This window comes from Chiloscyllium punctatum, chromosome 11 (genome assembly GCF_047496795.1).
Source record: "Chiloscyllium punctatum isolate Juve2018m chromosome 11, sChiPun1.3, whole genome shotgun sequence".
Classification (NCBI taxonomy): Eukaryota; Metazoa; Chordata; class Chondrichthyes; order Orectolobiformes; family Hemiscylliidae; genus Chiloscyllium; species Chiloscyllium punctatum.
Window position 1 is genome coordinate 104,403,253 of NC_092749.1, and position 20,096 is coordinate 104,423,348.

The window sequence follows — 20,096 nt, forward strand, 5'->3', positions numbered from 1 at the left end:
CTTGAGAATTAACTAAATTGATTGTAATTTTAGTGCGTATTTAGTGCAGAGATAATCTTTGAAGTGCAAATGCCATTGAGACTGCCCATTTCCACCTCCATAATTTTGTATAACCCCACACTTTTGATATTTCTTCATCTGCTGAAACTCTCAATCTAGCATTTGTTACCTCAAGACTTGACCATTCCAAGACATTCCTGTCCAGCCTCCCATATTTAACCCTCAATAAACCTGACTTTGTCCAAAACTCTAATCCCCATTCCTAACTTGCCCCATTCACTAATTACCCTGTATTGCTGACTACATTGGCTGTGAGTTAAGCAACTCATTAGTTATAGAATGCGTATCCTTGTCTTTAAATCCTTCATGACCTTCACCTTCCTATCTCTGTAACCTCTATTTCAATGATCCAATGAAATATCTCCATTCATCTAATTATGGCCCGTTGAGCATCCTGATTTTAATCATCCACGTTGTAGCAGGACCATAAGTTTTGAAATTCTCATCAAGCCTCTTTGCTTCTCTTTCTTCCTTTAAGACACTCTTAAAACTAATCTTTTTGCCTAATTTTTAGTCATTGTCCAAATATTTTATTATGTAGCTTGGAAGCAAATTTTGTTTGATAATGAACCTGTGAGGTGTCTTTGGATAGTCTAAGGTGTTTCTCAGACTAAAATGATTGCTGTTGTGCTCACTCTGTAGAATTATAAGAAAACAAGGAATTGGAGAAGGGCAATCAAGCCAACCAGAGTTGCCACATCCTTCTGTTACAGGCTATTCTGAAAAAGAGTCACTCAACCTGAAGTGTTAACTGTAATTACTCTTCACAGGTGCTACCATACCTGCTGAGATTTTCCAGAAATTTCTATTTTTGTTTCAAATTTCCAGCATCCACAGTCATTTTGATTTTTTTATGCCATAATGAGGACTTGATTCTAATTCTTCAACTCCGTCTAAGTCATTCTACACATTGAAGATTATCAGTTAAACAATTTTATATTTATATATTTCCACGGTGGCTCAGTGGTTAGTACTGTTGCCTCACAGCACCAGGGTCCCAGGTTTACACATTCTCCCCGTGTCTGCGTGGGTTTCCTCCAAGTGCTCCGGTTTCCCCCCACAATCCAAAGATGTGCAGATCAGGTGAATTGGCCATGCTATATTGCACATAGTGTTAGGTGCATTAGTCTGAGGAAAATGGGTCTGGGTGGGTTATTCTTCAGTGTTGGTGTGGACTGGTTGGGCCAAAGGCCTGTTTCCACACTGTAGGGAATCTAATCTTTCCACATCTCCATTGATTTAAATTGCTGATTAGCTTACAAGATATTTAACTTCTCTTCTTTTTCACATTGAAAGAAATTGTGTGAAGGGGTCCAATTTCTTCCTTTTTAAAATGTGTCTAAGAAGAAACCAGCAATGGTAAACATGAGCTTTCTGCTGAATTTGAATTTTAAAAAAATATTTTAGCTGCAGAAGAGGGAACATCTAACTGTGACCTCTGATAATTTCTTATAGGTTTGAAAAGCATGTTTCCACATATAAACAAAATGTTCCTTACAAACGTCTACATTTTGCATGGCTCTATTGCAAAAAAGCCAGGGAATGAAACTTTATCTTTGAAAGCAAGGAACATAAAGATCAGTAGAGATGTAAAAGGATGTGCTGATTCACTGTCATTGTATTGCACAATCTCAAACTTTACGAAAGGGTGTTCTTCTAATATCCTGTCTAGTATTTATCTTTCACAGCACAATGAAAACAGATTCACTGATCGTAGATCACGCATGCTATTTATGGGACATTGCACAATGCTAATTTCCTGATGATTGTTTTGCTCATATGTTTTAAGAGACTATCTCAGTGGTGGAGTGTTAATGCGTCATAAAAGTGCCACAGTGCATTATTGTATATTTAGCTGATATTGAGATATAATCTAAGAAACAGTCATAATCTTAGATAAATAATGGTTACTCAGGACGACGAGTTAGAGGATAAATTAATCTATAATTTAATCAAATTATTTTTGATGTGAGTGGCTGTTTTTATTCCTTCTTTATGAAGAAATTAATTCTGTGCTGCTAGCCTGAGTTGGTGCTCTGAAATTGTAAAATCTTTGCCTTTCCTAAAGGTACATCATAGGTGTGATGTAGAATTTGTTGGAGGAACCCATGGGAGCACCAGAATAGTTGCTAAATTTTAATGCTAGCTGCATGATTACTTGAGTTTTCATATTTCAAGAAATGTGACTGCTACCTTAATGAGTTTAGCGGCGGCAACTCTGCGTTTTGCTTCGAGGAAGAGGTTTCTGAACTTTCTGTTGACCCTTTACTCTGAACAAGTTCCAATCAGATAACTTTGTGATAAACTGAAAAAGAAAACACAGGCCAAATGGCCACACCAACAAAAGAATTGCAGAGCAGGAGATACTGGCTGGTGGGGACTTGGGGAGGAATTCAACAAATGTTTTCCTCAGGATTCTATGACATTTCTGCTTACGGTAATTTAATTTTTCAAGGAAAAAACAAATACTTCAATTTCAAGCCAGTACAGAGACTTTGCAGGCAATTTGTTAATCATCAATGCTCATAATTAACAGTGGATTGGAATGGTGCTGAAACTACTCCTTGTGTACAAAGTTAAAAATCACAAAACTACAGGTTATAGTCCAACATGTTTATTTGGAAGAACTAGCTTTTGAAGCACTGCTTCTTCATCAGGTGGTTGTGGGCCAGGACCAGAAGACACAGAATTTATAACAATAAGGTTACAGTGTCATGCAGCTGAAATATATTAAAAAACTTAGATTAAGTCGTTCATCTTTTCGAATGGTTTTACTAGTTTGTTAATATGTAAATCCCAGAAAGCTGCACACAGTACACCAGGTGCCATCTTTCCACTGCACTGGAGAACTTTAGTCAGATATCTCCAATTCTGAAATCAAATCCTCTTTCAAAGAAGGCCAATTTACCATTTGCCTTCTTCTTTGTTTGTTGCACCTACTTATATACTTGTATTAACTGATGCACAGGAATTCACAAAGCCCTTTGAACAGCCACACTTCTTAATATACCACCGTTTAAACAATAAACTCACTATCTACTTTTTGCACCAAAGTGTCTAACTTCACAATTAGCCACACTGTAATGTATCTGCCATGTTTTTGCCCACTCACTCAATTTGTCTAAATCACCTGAAGCCTCCTTGCCTTCTCACAACTCGTAATCCCAACTAATTTTCAATCATTGGTAAACTTGTATTTGGTTCCCTGAGCCAGGTAATTCATGATACATATATCATGAATATATGGGGTTGAAGCAGTGATCCTTGTGGAACCCTACTAGTTACTGCCTGACACTAAGGAAAAGAAACATTAATCCCTCTCACTCTATCCTGTCTATTAATAAATTCTCAATCCATGCTACTATATTACCCCTCCCACCCCCATCAGTGTGCTTCACCTTTGCCCACTAACCTCTTACAAGAAACCTTATCAAAAACCTTTAGAAAATCCAAATACATCACATTCATTGTTTCTTTCTTATCTATTCTACTAATCATACACTCAAAAAAAACTCCAGTTGATTTGTTAAATGTGATTTGTCTTTCATAAATCCATGATGCCTTTGTCCAATCCTGTTAATGCTTTTCAAATGTTCTGATATAAAGAGTTTTATAATCGGCTCCCAGCATTTTCTCATCTACTGATATTGAGCTAATAGATCTGTTATTATGTGTTTTTCCTCCCTCTCTATTTAAATAATGGGTTACATTTGCCACCCTTGGGTCTGTAGAAACTGCTCCAGAGTCTGTAGAATTTTTAGAAGATGGCAAAAGAGTTACAGCATTTGTTGCGAGTACGTTGCCTGAGATGGAAATTTGGTTTGTGGAAGTTTTGACCCCTTCCTCGGTAACATCCTCAGTGCTGTTGAGCCTCCTGTAAAGCGCTGCTGTACTGTGTCGACTGGAATTTATTTGGTTTTGTTCCCACTGCTTTCAGTTGCCGGTTCCAGTTGTTCGTTGCAGTTATCGGTGTATTGGATCTAGGTCAATGTGTATATTTGATGGAGTCCTTGGATGAGTGCCAAGCTTCTAGGAATTCTGTGACTGTCCTCAAACAGAGAACAGCCACAGGATTGTTGCAAACCAAATTCCCAGCTCCGCGAACATACTCACAACAACTGCAAACGGTACCTGAGCTACATATCTTTACACGAGCCTTGAACACCTACAGATGAGAGATGCTAAGACAGAGTTACAACATGTCTTAATCCCTCTACATTTCCTGTCTAATTATTAAGGTTGGAACCTTCCAAAGTCTTTGACTCTAAATCAAGAGCTAGAAACTTTTTCAGAGATTTCTTGACCCTGGATAATTGACCAGCTTTCTGGGCAATTTCCTTGGAATTAGCAGCATTGGGACCTCTACATAGTCCCAACACGCAGCTGCAGTTTATAGTTCAGCAACAACAAACTCCCTCTTGAAAATTCTGGGCCTTTGTCAACATTTATAACAGAAATTGTTCATGTGAGAACCTGTTTGCTGCAATTATACTGTCTGAGCAGTGATAGGTTTCATAACATTTCAGTTTTGTGTCTTATCTCATCTACTACTTTCACAGAAAGTCTGTTGCTTTACTGCTCACACTTTATCCTTGAAATGATGATTATTGTTAATTATTTTAGCTTATTAAAAAGAAAACTTTAATCTATATCAATTTTCTGCCCTTAAAACTTGCTTTCTATTGCAATTTTTTTCATCACGTTAGTCATGACATTTTGCCATTACAAATTTCAATATCCTCATTTCTAATGGAAGTCAGCAATATAAACCCTGGGCTGAGGGGAAAAATAAACTGGTGAAGTAAATGAAAGGAGAGCTTGCATATATATAGTACTTTTCATGAATTCAAGATATTCCAAATCATTTTAAATTACAAAAAAAGACTTGCACTTATTAAGGGCTACACAGCCAATAAAGTACTTTTGAAGTGTGGACACTGTTTTAAGTAGGAGAGGTGACAACCAATTTGTTTACAACAAGTTTTCATTAAAATCATTAAATTTATGACAGATATTCTGTTTGGCAATCTTTCTTGAGATATAAATATTAGCCAGGAAACTGGGGAGACCTCCTCTGCTGTTTTCAAAATAGTGCCATAGAATCTTTTTCATTCAGTTGAGAGAGCAGATAGGGTCTCAATTTAAAGCCTTCATTTGAAAGATGGCACCTCTGATAGAGTAGTTCTCCCTCAGTACTGCAGTGTCAGCCCAGATCTTATACTCAAGTCTTGATTGGGACTTGTACCCACAACTTTCTGATTCACAACTGATCACACCTTATAAAAGTATATGTTCATTAAAGCAGAATTGCTAGTGTTTATAAGTATGCCTTCTGCTGTGTAACAAAAAGTGTGTATAGTTTATAAATTAGCTTCTCATTTTTCTGTAACAGGATTATGTCTACAAATGAAGGTTTATCAAGCAATCTATCAGAGTCACATAGTGTACTGGAACTGCCAACTACTTACAGTTTACCAAATGTAGGTGACCAGCTGATGTCTGATGAAGATATTGCCAGCAAACATTCAGATTCTATTGGTATCACTTCTGCCTCAGCGACGCCCATCATAAATACAGGTATGTAACAGATTTTAATAAATGTTTTCATCAATATCATAAATTGCATAAATTATAGCAAAGAGTAAAAATTGCATTCTGGTAATTCTAGATTAAATATAAAGATAGCTCATGACCAATATCATGGATGTATCAAATAAATATTTGTTGTAAAGCATTGAGATTCTAGGAAATATTTCAATAAAGTTAAAAGACTTTTTCCCACTTCAAAGAATTAACATGTGAAAAACAAAATGAACACAAAACATTTGACCCTTAGATTTATAAGGCTGTGGGAGAATATGACACCGTTACATATGTGATGATGCTGCCCTTTCAGCAAGGTTATTTTGTCCTTGAGTTTTTTTTAACTGCAAGTTAAGGCAGAGATGCTGAAATATCTGGGAAAGAGTCTAGTTTAACAGTGGCAGGGGAGTGGCCAGTTCTCCCAGATCAAGTGTTTTTTTAGTTTCATTTAGTTGTAACAGTGAGAAGCTGCTGCAGTCCAGAGAAAGGTTTCAAGCTTCAGCAGATGACTCTTGACTGACTTCTCCCTTTGAAATCTCTCCTGCCTATAAGAACCTGTGTTTGAATTTACCTTTTGCCAAGGGATGTGTTTATGGGATGTTATGGGAATTAGAACAGCTCCTTAGTTAAGTTGCGGTATCGAGTTGGTTGGGTTTTTAAATCGTTAAGTTATTCTAAGTCTGTTTTCTTTTGTTTGTGTTTCAACTGTAGTGTTTAAATAAATGCTATTTTGCTCAAAGCCGAGTGGGTTGACCAGCGTGCATTACACCTGGAATATCTACTTCACATCTATCTTTAAAATAAGAAAAAGTTAGGGTCTGGCCTGGTCCAAAACATAGATGAGGCATAACATAATTTGCAATGATAAAGGTCATTCAGCCTTTCAAAATGAGCCATTGCAGCATCTAATTGTTTCTTAATTTTTTCCAGGAGTTTTCTCTCCACTAATCAATTCTGGAGGAGACTAAGTTATATTGTTCATAGTTTTCCTCATGAATGCTAGATGATGTTATCTATTCATTAGAAACCTGTGGAAAATGAGAGATGAAAACAGCAGCAATAGGCTACAAATAAACTAACAAACTGCAAAAAGGAAAAAGAGAAAAACATGGGAAGGGATATCATTCTCAGCATTAAAGGTTTTTTTTTGTTTATTTGTTGGATTTGAGCATCTCTGGCCAAGGCAGCATTAATTGCCATTTCCTAATTACCTTGAGAATCTGTTGGTGAGCTGCCTCCTTGAACTCCTGCAGTCCTTTGGGTGTAGTTATACTCACAGTGCAGGGAGAAAGTGAGGACTGCAGATGCTCGAGATCAGAGTCGAGAGTGTGGTGCTGGAAAAGCACAGCAGGTTAGGCAGCATCCGAGGAGCAGGACAATCGAGCTTTCCCCTGATAATTGTCTTGCAAGGGCTCCTTGATGCCACACTCTGTCAAATGCTTCTTTGATGTCATGAGGAACCGAGTCGGGCTAGCCATATAAAACTGTGGCTACAAGTGTAGGTCAGAAGCTAGGAATTCTACAGTGCATAATACCTCAATTATTTCCCCAATGATATCTACCATCTGCAAGGCACCAATTACGAGTGTGATGGCACCTTCTATTTGCCTGGATGGATGCAACTCTGGCAAAACTCAAGCCGCACGACACCGCACAATATAAGTCAACCCATTTCAGTAGCACCGCATCCATCACTTTCAACATGATGAAGGGCTCTTGCCCAAAACATTGATTCTCTTGCTTCTCAGATGCAGCCTGCTTGCTGTGCTTTTCTAGCACCACACTCCCGACCATACTCACAGCACAGTGCATTTAAGGGGAAAGTTTTAATACAGCATCAGTTAGGAATGCCAAATATCGTTCCAAATTAGGATGGTGACTCCGAGAGGAAGTGCATGCAGTGATAAGCAGCTGATGCTTGTTAACTTGTCCCACTAACTGATAGAGATCATGAGTTGGAAGAAGCCTTAGTGATGTAGCTTGTACCATTTTGTTGATGGTATACATTGCTGTAATTATGCATCAATAGTGAAGAGATTGTATATTGAAAGTGATGGATGTGGTGCTACTGAAATGGGTTGGGTTGGTGGTGTTATGCGGCTTGAGGTTTGCCAGAGATGCACCTATCCAGGCAATAGAAAGTATACTGTCACACTCATAATTGATGCCTCGCAGCTGGTAGATGTCATTGGGGAGATAATCAGGGCATTATGTACTGTAGAATTCCTAGTTTCTGACCTACATTTGTAGCCGCAGTTTCATATGGCGAGCCCAACTCGGTTCCTGGCCAATGGTAACCCTCAGAATAGTGGGAGATTCAGCATTTGGAATTGCATTGAACAGTCGGAGGGATGATTTGATTCACTTGTGTTTGAGATGGTCTTTGAGATGTCTGGCACTTAGGTGACGTGAATATTACTTGCTGCTTATTAGCCCAAATTTGAACATTGTTCAGGACCTGTTGCATACAGATAGTATCCAAGTTTCAATATCTTAGAAGTTGCGAGTGGCGTTAAACATTGTTCAACAAGCCTCCCCACGTTTTTCTATTCATTTCTAGGATATGGGCATTGCTGGCTGGCCAGCATTTATTGTCTATCGTTAGTTGCCCTTGAGAAGGTGGTGGTGAGCTGCCGTCTTAAACCACTGCAGTCCACCTGCTGTTGTTGATCCACAATGCCATTAGGGAGAGAAGTCCTGGATTTTGAACCAGCGTCAGTGAAGGAATGGTGATATATTTCCAAGTCAGGATCGTGAATGGCTTGGAGAGGAATTTGAAGGTGGTGGTGTTCCCATATATCTGCTGCCCTTGTCCCTCTAGATGGAAGTGGTCATCGGTTTGGAAGGTGCAGTTTGAGGATCTTTGGTAAATTTCTGCCATGCATCTTGTCAATAGCACACACTACTGCTACTGAGCATCGGTGATGGAGGGAATGGATGCTTGTGGATGTAGTGCTATATAGCCTTATGAAGAAGGGAAGGTTATTAAGGAAGTAACTAAACATAGTTGGCCTAGGACACTACTCTGAAGAATTTCTGCAGTGATGTCCAGGGGCTGAGATGATTGATCTTTAGTAACCCGAACCATCTTCCTTTGTGCTCTAAATGACTCAAACCAATGGAGAGTTTCCTTTGATAACTGTCTTGCGAGGGCTGCTTGATGCCATACTCTGTGAAATGCTTCTTTGATGTCAAGGGCAGTCACAGTCACCATGTCTCTGGAGTTCAATTCATTTGTTAATGTTTGAATCAAGACTTTTAAGTGAGGCCATGAGCATCAATGAGCTGATTATTACCAAGCAAATCCCATTTGATAATACCGTTGATTAATAGTAGACTGATAAGGCTACAATTGGCTGGATTTGGTTTACCCTTTTTTTTGTGGACAGGACATAGAGTCATAGAGATGTACAACATGGAAACAGACCCTTCGGTCCAACCTGTCCATGCCGATCAAGTATCCCAATCCAATCTAGTCCCACCTGCTAGCACCCGGCCCATATCCCTCCAAACTTCCCATTTATATACCCATCCAAATGCCTCTTAAATGTTGCGATTGTACCAGCCTCCACCACTTCCTCTGGCAGCTCATTCCATACCTGCACCACCCTCTGTGTGAAAAAGTTGCCCCATAGGTCTCTTTTACATCTTTCCCTTCTCCCTAAACCTATGCTCTCTAGTTTTGGACTCCCTGACCCCAGGGAAAAGACTTTGCCTATTTACCCAATCCATGTCCCTCATAATTTTGTAAACCTCTATAAGGTCACCCCTCAGCCTCTGACGCTTCAGGGAAAACAGCCCCAGCCTGTTCAGCCTCTCCCTGTAGCTCAAATCCTCCAACCCTGGCAACATCCTTGTAAATCTTTTCTGAACCCTTTCAAGTTTCACAACATCTTTCCAATAGGAAGGAGACCAGAATTGCACACAATATTCCAACAGTGGCCTAACCAATGTCCTGTACAGCCACAACATGACTTCAAACTCCTGTACTCAGTGCTCTGACCAATAAAGGAAAGCATTCCAAATGCCTTCTTCACTATCCTATCTACCTGCAACTCCACTTTCAAGGAGCTATGAACCTGCTTTCCAAGGTTTCTTTGTTCAGCAACATTCCCTAGGACCTCACCATTAAGTGTATAAGTGCTACTTAAATTTGCTTTTCCAAAACGCAGCACCTTGCATTTATCTAAATTGAACTCCATCTGCCACTTCTCAGCCCATTGGCCCATCTGGTCAAGATGCTGTTGTAATCTGAGATAACCCTCTTCGCTATCCACTACACCTCCAGTTTTGGTGTCATCTGCAAACTTACTAACTGTACCTCTTATGCTCGCATCCAAATCATTTATGTAAATGACAAAAAGTAGAGGACCCAGCACCAATCTTTGTGGCACTCCACTGGTCACAGGCCTCCAGTCTGAAAAACAACCCTCCACCACCACCCTCTGTCTTCTATCTTTAAGCCAATTCTGTATCCAAATGGCTAGTTCTTCCTGTATTCCATGAGATCTAACCTTGCTAATCAGTGTCCCATGGGGAACCTTGTCGAACGCCTTACTGAAGTCCATATAGATCACATCTACTGCTCTGCCTGTCATCAATCTTCTTTGTTACTTCTTCAAAAAACTCAATTGTGAGACATGATTTCCCATGCACAAAGCCATGTTGAGTATCCCTAATCAGTCCTTGCCTTTCCAAATACATGTACATCCTGTCCCTCATTATTCCCTCCAACAACTTGCCCACCACCGAGGTCAGGTTCACTGGTCTATAGTTCCCTGGCTTGTCCTTACCACCTTTCTTAAACAGTGGTACCACGTTTGCCAACCTCCAGTCTTCCGGCACCTCACCTGTGATTATTGATGATACAAATATCTCAACAAGAGATCCAGCAATCACTTCTCCAGCTTTCCACAGAGTTCCTGGAGACACCTGATCAGGACCTGGGGATTTACCCACCTTTACCCATTTCAAGACATCTAGAACTTCTTCCTCTGTAATCTGGACATTTTGCAAGATGTCACCATCTATTTCCCTACAATCTATATCTTCCATATCCTTTTCCACAGTAAATACTGATGCAAAATAGTCATTTAGTATCTCCCCCATTTTCTGCGGCTCCACACAAAGGCCTCCTTTCAGATCTTTAAGGGGCCCTATTCTCTTCCTAGTTATCCTTTTGTCCTTTATATATTTGTAAAAAGTCCTTTGGATTCTCCTTAATTCTATTTGCCAAAGCTATCTCATGTCCCCTTTTTGCCCTCCTGATTTCCTTCTTTAGTATACTCCTATTTCCTTTATACTCTTCTAAGGATTCACTCGAGCTATCCTGTCTATACCTTCCATATGCTTCCTTCTTTTTCTTAACCAAACCCTCAATTTGTTTAGTCATCCAGCATTCCCTATACCTATCAGCCTTTTCTTTCACCCTGACAGGAATATACTTTCTCTGGATTCTCGTGATCTCATTTCTGAAGGCTTCCCATTTTCCAGCCGTCCCTTTACCTGCGAACATCTGCCCCCAATCAGCTTTCGAAAGTTCTTGCCTAATGTCATCAAAATTGGCCTTTCTCCAATTTAGAACTTCAACTTTTAGATCTGGTCTATCCTTTTCCATCACTCTTTTAAAACGAATAGAATTATGGTTGCTGGCCCCAAAGTGCTCCCCCACTGACACCTCAAGTCACCTGCCCTGCCTTATTTCCCAAGAGTAGGTCAAGTTTTGCGCCTCCTCTAGTAGGTACATCCACATACTGAATCAGAAAATTGTCTTGTACGCACTTAACAAATTCCTCTCCATCTAAACCTTTAACACTGTGGCAGTCCCAGTCGATGTTTGGAAAGTTAAAATCCCCTACCATAACTACCCTATTATTCTTACAGATAGCTGAAATCTCCTTACAAGTTTGTTTCTCAATTTCCCTCTGACTGTTAGGGGGTCTATAATACAATCCCAATAAGGTGATCATCCCTTTCTTATTTCTCAGTTCCATCCAAATAACTTCCCTGGTTGTATTTCCAGGAATATCTTCTCTCAGTACAGCTGTAATGCTATCCCTTATCAAAAATGCCACTTCCCCTCCTCTCTTGCCTCCCTTTCTATCCTTCATGTGGCATTTGTATCCTGGAACATTAAGCTGCCAGTCCTGCCCATCCCTGAGCCATGTTTCTGTAATTGCTATGATATCCCAGTCCAATGTTCCTAACCATGCCCTGAGTTCACCTGCCTTCCCTGTTAGGCCCCTTGCATTGAAATAAATGCAGTTTAATTTATTAGTCCCACCTTGTCCCTGCCTGCCCTGACTGTTTGACTCGCTCCTGTTCTCAACTGTATCAGTGTTAGATTGACCTCTTTCCTCACTATCTCCCTGGGTCCCACCCCACATCTTACTTGTTTAAATCCTCCTGAACAGCTGTAGCAAATTTCCCTGCCAGTATATTAGTCTCCTTCCAATTTAGGAGGAAATTTTCTATATTTCTGGATAGAGAGCTTTCGGAGTGCTGCTCCTTCATCAGGTGGTTGTAGAGTATAAGATGATAAGACACATAATTTATAGCTAAAGTGTCTTACGGAAAAATAAAATTTCTGGATAGATAGCAGTGTAAGTATAATAATAGGAAGAGGTTGATGCAATGATCTAAAAGTAGATGCAGGTATTGTCACTGAAGATCAAGAAATAGAAAATTTGCTCAATAATTACATTGCAATAATCTTTGCAATGGAGGATGAGCATTGAGAAATGAAGAGAACTAAAAATAATTAATTGGAGAAACTGAAGAGATTGAATATAAGTTTTGAGAAAGAAAACAAAAGGTTAGATAATAAGAAAATAAAGATAGGCATATTTTTCAGACTTGATGATTTTCTCAATGGTCTTTTGAAACTATTATGAAGCAGAGTGCATAAGATGGATGAACTTTCTCTAAGCCCCTCTCCAGTTAATCGACCAGTCTCCCTTTGTTTTTGAGGCTCATAGCCTCTAATGGCAGAACTTTGATCTTCCACCAAGACAGCAAGACAATGCAGCAGCAATTCTGGAGATGTCCAAACGCATTCTTCCACATTGTCAATCATAATGGTGAAATTCCTTGGTAAGGGTTCCAGTGCTTCAATGTAGACCTCAGTGTTCTTGTCATGGTTGGGGCCATCAAGTCCTTATTTCTGTCCTCTGTAGCAAATGGAGAGAGATCCTTTTCTTCTGGTAAGCATTCTCCTGTGCTGTTTATGCCACCATTCCCTGCTGTTAGCCACTTATACTGGGTATTTTACCACATGCAAAACCCCACTGGTTCTCTGTCTACTATGCTAAGAGTGCAAATGTATAATTTGATTTCTATGCAGGATGAAGTATTTTACAGCCCTTCCTGAGGAAGATAGTTCTCCTTTGGGATCTTCTACAGTGGCGTCTTGCTGTTGACGACTACCTAGGAGGAAGAAAATTGAGAGAAATTAGGATGACCTATAACAGTCAGATATCTTCAGTTGTAGTTTAGTGTTATAAAATTTCCTGTATTTTACATTTGGTAAACTACAATGTCAAAATGGTATTTGCCACTTCATGTTTTCATGTTACAAAATATCATTTTGTTGTTTATAGAACTGTATTGTTCATTTAGATGCAGCCAAGGACATTGATTGATCACTATATTAAGTTGTTTCAGACTGTAACAAAAAATTATGTAAAGTTATCACTAAGTAGCAATTATCGAACAGAGCAGTGTAATGTATCACTTTATGTTCCAGTCCTGATCTTACCTACAAACAGATCTGTTTTTCTTGTGCTGTGGTTAGATGGTGCACCTACATGGAAAAGATTCCTCTTGGCACGCTATTAACAAGGCACATTGGTGGAGTTACACTTGCAGCGTTTAAACTCTCTACTACTGTATTTGATTCCATAACTCAAAAGAAACTTGGACTAGAAATTGTGTTGTCACAATTCGCAAACTTTTTGCTGTATTGTTTAAATGCAGAGGCTGAAAAATGTTAAATATTATTAATTTTAGTGTGATGTCTCATTCTTTAAACATAGTTCAAATTAAACTTTTAAACAGTTCTTCCTATAAATTTCTTGCTTTCCTTTCTTCTGTTCTTGCTTCCTCATTCACTTTCTTGGTGACCTATTACATAGCTAGCTTTTGTGCACACTACTAATTTAGGCCTATCAATTTACTTCTGTGTTCCTCCTTAATAGTACATACAGATTCGTGTTAATAACAACACTATAAAAACATTATTCAACCAATCAAACTTGATCCATTTATCAGGTTGTTATCTTGTTTTTTTCATCACTCTTCTTTAAAAAGCGATTTACAGTATTCAACTATTTCTTTCTTTGAACTTAGATGACGAAATTCTCTAAATGTTAAGCTGCCAGCATTTCTTCCAGTCAAGTTTTTTCCTGGTGATCAAAAATGAAACACTATAAAAGACCAAGTAATCACAGATTTCCCCATACATGTGCCTCCTTCCCTAGAATTGACCTAAAAGACTCTTCTGGATAAAGAATACTCTTTAGCCCCTTATTTGGAATCAAAAGGTTCAACACACAAAGACATAAATTGTTCCATTATACCTATGCTAATGCTATCTCTTCATATGAGAATGATTGTTTTGAATCATATTTGCCTGTTCTTTTCTTGTGTTGATTAATATTTATTTCCTTTAGCTATGAACATATGAAAATGATACACAAGTAAAGGCCTTCTAATCAATGCCTGCCCTTCATGTTTAGGTTGCCTGAAGCATTGTAATTATACACTAAGTGCCCACCAGTGGCCATATAATGCTCAACTCGCTTGTGGATGTAGTGCCAGTTAAGCAGGTTGCTTTGTCCTGGATGGTGTCAAGCTTTTTGAGGGTTGAACAGAGCTGCACTCATACGTACAAGTGGGCAGTACTCCATCACACTCCTGACTTATGCCTTGTAAATGGTGCACAGGATTTTTGGAGTTAGGTCCAACCTCTGATCTGCTCTTGTAACAACAGTGTTTATATAGTTAATACATTTCAGTTTTGGTTCAGTTGTAAGTCCAGGATGTCGACAGTGGAGGATCTAATGGTGACAGTGGAATTGAATGATTAGATTCGCTCTTGTTAGGTATGGTCATTGCCTGGCATTGATGTAGCATGAATGCCGTTTGACATTTGTTCACCCGAGCCTGGATATCGTCCAAGTCTTGTTCTATTTAGACATGAACTGCTTCAGTATCTTGGGAGCAATTCACGACAATCGGTGAATTCCTTAAGATGGAGAGAAGGTTATTGATGAAGCAGCTGAAGCAGGCTGGGCCTGGGTCACTGCTTGTGCAGAAATATCCTGAAGCTGAGATACACCTGAGAAACTGCAGAGTGAGTCAAACTGAATGAAGACAGGCATCAGTGATGCTGAGGTCCTCCAAAGAGGCAGAGATAGATCATATACTCTGGCTGAAGTTTTAAATCTCTCTGCCTCATCTTTTACACCGTGTGCTGTCCCTCTCCCCCAACATATTTAGGGATATTTGTGGGCTTTCTCCTCCAGTGAGTTTTTTGATTGTTCATCATAATTCACAAGCAGATGTAGAAAGGTTGCAGAGCTTAGATCTGTTTCAAGTAGTTTCAAGGTAAGAATTGCTTACCGTACTCACTGCTTATGCTGTTTGGCATGCAAATAGTTCAATCTTGTAGCTTCACCAGGTTGACCTAAAGTTTTACATTTGCTTGGTGCTACTCCTGACATGCCCCTTTGCACTCATCATTGAACCAGGATTGAAATCCCCGGCTTTCTGGTGAAGTGAGGAATATGCTGGGCCATGTGGTTGCAGATTGGGTTGGAGTATAATTCCACTGCTGTTGGTGACCTGCAGCACCTCATTGGCGCCCAGTCTTCAGTTACTTGATGTGTTCAAACTGTATTGCATTTAGTATGTGATAGTGCCACACAACACAAAGGATGGTATTCTCAGTATGAAGATGGGCCTTCATCTCCACAAGGACTGTGTGGTTATCACTCCTTGTGATCCTTTCAAGTACCGATCCATCTGAATAGACAGAATGGTGAGCATGGGCTCAAATATGTTTTTCCTTTTGTTGATTCCCTCACCACCTGCTGCAGAACCAGTCTAGCAGTAATGCTGTTTAGAACTAAACTAGCTCTGTCAATACTGGTGCATCCAAGTCACTGTTGGTGGTGGATATTGAAGTCCTCCAACCAGAGTACATTCAGTGCACCTTCCCATCCTTGGTGCTTCCTCCATGGAGAAATACTGATTCATCAGCCGAAGGGAGATGTGGTAGATGATAATCAGCAGGAGGTTTCCTTGCTATTGTTTGACCTGATGCCATGAGATTCCATAGGGTCTAGAGTCAATGTTGAGGCTTCCAGGACAATTGACACCCAAATGTATAACGCTGTGCCACCATCTGTGCTTGTTCTGGCTACTAGTAAAACAGGACATATCCAAGGATGGTGATAGTGTGTCTAGAACAGTCATACTCTCAAAATCCCAAATTAGAATGTCAGTTTGTTGCTTGATGAGTGAGAGAGCTGTATCACACATTAGTTTCTAGGTGTTAATATGGAGGATCTTGCAGAATCGACTGGGCTGAGTTTGCCTAAGCTGTTTCCAGTGTGTAGGTTGATGCCAGGTCGGCTATCAAAATATTTTTTAGAGATTTTTTGCAATTAGTACAACTGATTGGCTTGTTGGCAATTTCAGAGGCCAGTTAAATAGTCAACCTTATTGTCATGGATCTGGAATCACACGTAGGTCAGGATGGCAGATTTCCTGACATAAAGGGCATCAGTGAACCAGATGCAGTTCTATAACAATCATAGTTATCAGTGGTCTTTTAATTCTAGATTTTTTAATCACTTAAATTCTACCATCTCCAATTGGGATAAGGTCCCAGGTTCCTAGAATATTACCTTGGTCTCTAGATTACCTCAGCCAGTACAATACTACTCTGCCATCACCTCCCCTATTTCTTCTTGTAGGGAGTCATGAGCCTCGGCAGAATGTTGTTGGCTTGGGATATGTTGACTTTCTGGATACCTTCAATAGAGAGCTGACTTGCTACTGATTGCAACAGAGAACATATCACATCAAAAATCTTTAATATTTAATCTGAAGCAATCTGAACTGGTTTCAGTTGATTGTTCTTGGCATTTTTGTTTCTTTGGTCTCTCTCAGGAGATTATGAGCTGTAGTAAGTCAGAAATAGGGTATTAATAGTGACAAGGTGTGTTTAACCATAGTGATCCAGCCATCATAGTATGGATTAGGTTTGATAAACCATCTAGCCTTTTCGTGCTCATCATTCTAGAGTGTTTGTATCTTATCTAGCTGATCCTGATAGCTCTTTGCTCTAAAATCCAAGCTCAACCTTATACACAATAACAAGGAAGTTCTGGATGAGGAAAGCCATTCAGCTCATTACAGTTCATCTTTGCTTTGCTTCTGCTTTCTCCATGAACAAAATTCCTGCTCCTCCCTGCTCTACTAAACTTGTTTGATGGCCCCATTATGTAACAGTGATTAGAACAATAAACTGTATTGGCATATACATATTCAGGATACTGTATAACATAAACACAACTTCTGAGAATTCACCAAAGGATTCCACAGCATCTTGTTTGTGTCTGTGATAATACTTCTCATGGTTTCAACACGGTGATTTATGTTTACTGTGTTTTACTGATAAATAAATTACGTTTAATGGAGCACTTTCCAATGCAAAAATCGTAAGAAAAAATACCTTGCAAGAAAAACTTATAATTGAGATCTCCATTTCTCAAATTTGCAATGGACAGGAAGCACCTGTTTATATCTTCAGTACAATCTGTACTTTGTGCTAGCTGGTTGGAAAATTTGCATGCAGCTGATCCCATAAAAATACTCTGCTGGCTAAAGTTCAGTTGTTCATTTGACTGCTTTTAATCTATTAAAAAAAAACATATTTACAGTCCGTGGAGTTGGAAACCTGTCATATGACCACTGCTGTCCTTTTCCTGATTAGGAGAATGGTTATCACTAACTTCCAGCAATACACACAGTTGCCAGTTGGTTCTGTACAAACACAATTGGGAGAATTTTATCAGCCGCCTTAATGGTCGGGAGCTGTGGTAGATTGGCTCCCTGACCACAACTTGCCATCGGTAAATCTTACCAAAAGCAAAAAGAGGTTCATATAGGTGTTCTGCATCAAGAAGGAAGGCAGCCAATTTGAATATGCAAAACCACTATTAAAGACCAACTTATCTAAGTGCTGCTGTCTGTTCATGACAGATCAACCCCACCTCCTCTTCCCCCCCCCAACAACCATCCAGCAGTTTTAATTGTGTTAGAAAATTATTGGGGATCGCTTTTTTTGTGCTTTTGGTACCTACTATGTATTGTTAGTCAATGTTGATTTTTAGTTAGATTATTACAATAAACATCTTAAGATTTGTATGACTCTTGCATTTATTGCTGGGAAATTTATGATTTTTTAAAAAGTTAGCCACCTCCATAGAAATCATAACTCCTTCTCTGTTTTAAGCAGAACAATGTTAGTTTCTCTTTTCTGTCCTTGCAACTACAAGGACTGATTAGAGGCGATGAAACCTGCAGCAAGTAAGCCAGTCCACAATTTACAAGGGACAAGTCTAGAGTGTGACTGGTATACTCTCCATTTGCTTGGCAGAGTGCAGTTCTAACAACACACAAGAAGGTTGATACCATCAAAGTCAAAGCAACCCATTTAATTGACACCACATCCACAAATATTCAGTCATTCCACCACTGACATGTAGTCATAGTAATTTATACCACCTACCAGATTCACTGCAGAAGTTCACTAAGCCTCCTTACATGACATCTTTCACAATCACTGCCAACTAGAAGGACAAAGACAGCAGATATAATAAAACACCACTTGAAGAGCTCCTTTCCAAGCCACTCGGCATTTTGGGAATACATCACTGTTACTTCAGTATTGATGAGTTAAATTCCTGGAATTCCCTCCCCAACAGCAAATGGACTGCAGCAGTTCAAGAAGGCAGCTCTTCACTACCTTCTCAAGGGCAACTAAGGATGGACCATAAGATTCTGATCTATGAATGAATATAAAAAATAATTGGATGTGAAGCTTACCATACGGCACTCAAGTACCTAACTAGTGCTTGATGGAACTGGTCAGGGAGAAGATTTGATCACCCCTGATATTGCCTGCCCCAGCTTTTAGTGAACAGAGATTGGCTTGTGTCTCTATTTGTAAATTTATAAAGGCTGAACTTTTTTTGCAGTTTTCTCAACTTGCCACCTGAAAAAAATTTGTATGCAGAGACCCTCAGGTCTCTGCCTTAGATTGCATCTGTCATTCAAAATCATAGAACTTTCACAACATGGAAAGAAGCCCTTTGACCCATTGTATCGATGCCGTCATCAAGAATCATTTATTCTAATCCTATGTTCCAGTGCTCCTGTCTAGGCTTGATTGCTATGGTAAAAACACTTACTGTCTCCTTGACTTGTCCGACCTGCCTATCTTCTTTTCCACCTATCCACTCCACCCTCTCCTCCTTGACCTATCACCTTCATCTCCTCCCCCACTCACCCATTGTACTCTATGCTACTCTCTCCCCACCCCCACCCTCCTCTAGCTTATCTCTCCATGCTGCAGGCTCACTGCCTTTATTCCTGATGAAGGGCTTTTGTCCGAAACGTTGATTTCGCTGCTCGTTGGATGCTGCCTGAACTGCTGTGCTCTTCCAGCACCACTAATCCAGTATTTGATTGCTATGGTGTTTGAGTGTGCATCGAAGTAGTCCTTAATTGTCTCGCGGTTTCCCATCTTTGACTGCCCTTTTAGGCATTGAGTTCCAGATATCCTTGTTCCTTTGGGTGAAAAAGATTTTCCTCAAATCCCTTTAAACCTCCTGTCCCTTACCTTAAAATTGTGCTCCCTGGTTATTGACATTTTTATTAAGGGGAAACATGTTTCCCTATTTGTCCTATCGATGGCCCTCAGAAATTTGTACCCCTGAGTAATTTGTACCCCTCAATCAGTTTCCCCTTGGGCTTTCCTGTTCTATGAAAATCAACCCAACCTATCTAGAGTCTATTTGTACATGAATTCCTTCAGCCCAGGCAACATTCTGATTAACTTCTCCTGCCCCTTCTCTACGCTCATCACATCTACCACATAGTGTGGTGATTACAACTGCACACAGTACTCCAGCTGTGGCCTAACTATATACAGTTCCATCATAACCTTCTTGCCATTGTATTCATTGACGACTAATGAAGGCAAGTATTCCATTTCTCTTTTTAACCACCTTATCTACCGCATATGTTGCTGGCTTCAAGGAACGATGGACATGCATACCAAGGACCCTCTCCCAGGATCCTACCATTCAACTCCCCTGCCCTATTAGTTCTTCCAAAATGCACCGCTTCACATTTTTCAGGATTAAATGCTATTTGCCACT

At 39.7% G+C, this 20,096-nt stretch overlaps 1 protein-coding gene across 1 annotated transcript in view; it reads left to right on the forward strand.

Annotated features, from left to right (window-relative positions):
* LOC140483291 (shieldin complex subunit 1-like) overlaps positions 1-20,096 on the forward strand; it is an 84,318-nt gene that overhangs the window by 5,885 nt on the left and 58,337 nt on the right. Inside the window, exon 2 of the mRNA XM_072581447.1 lies at positions 5,453-5,637. Within this exon, the coding sequence (XP_072437548.1) occupies positions 5,457-5,637 (181 nt within the window). The 5' untranslated portion in view covers positions 5,453-5,456. The remainder of the gene's footprint in view (positions 1-5,452; positions 5,638-20,096) is intronic.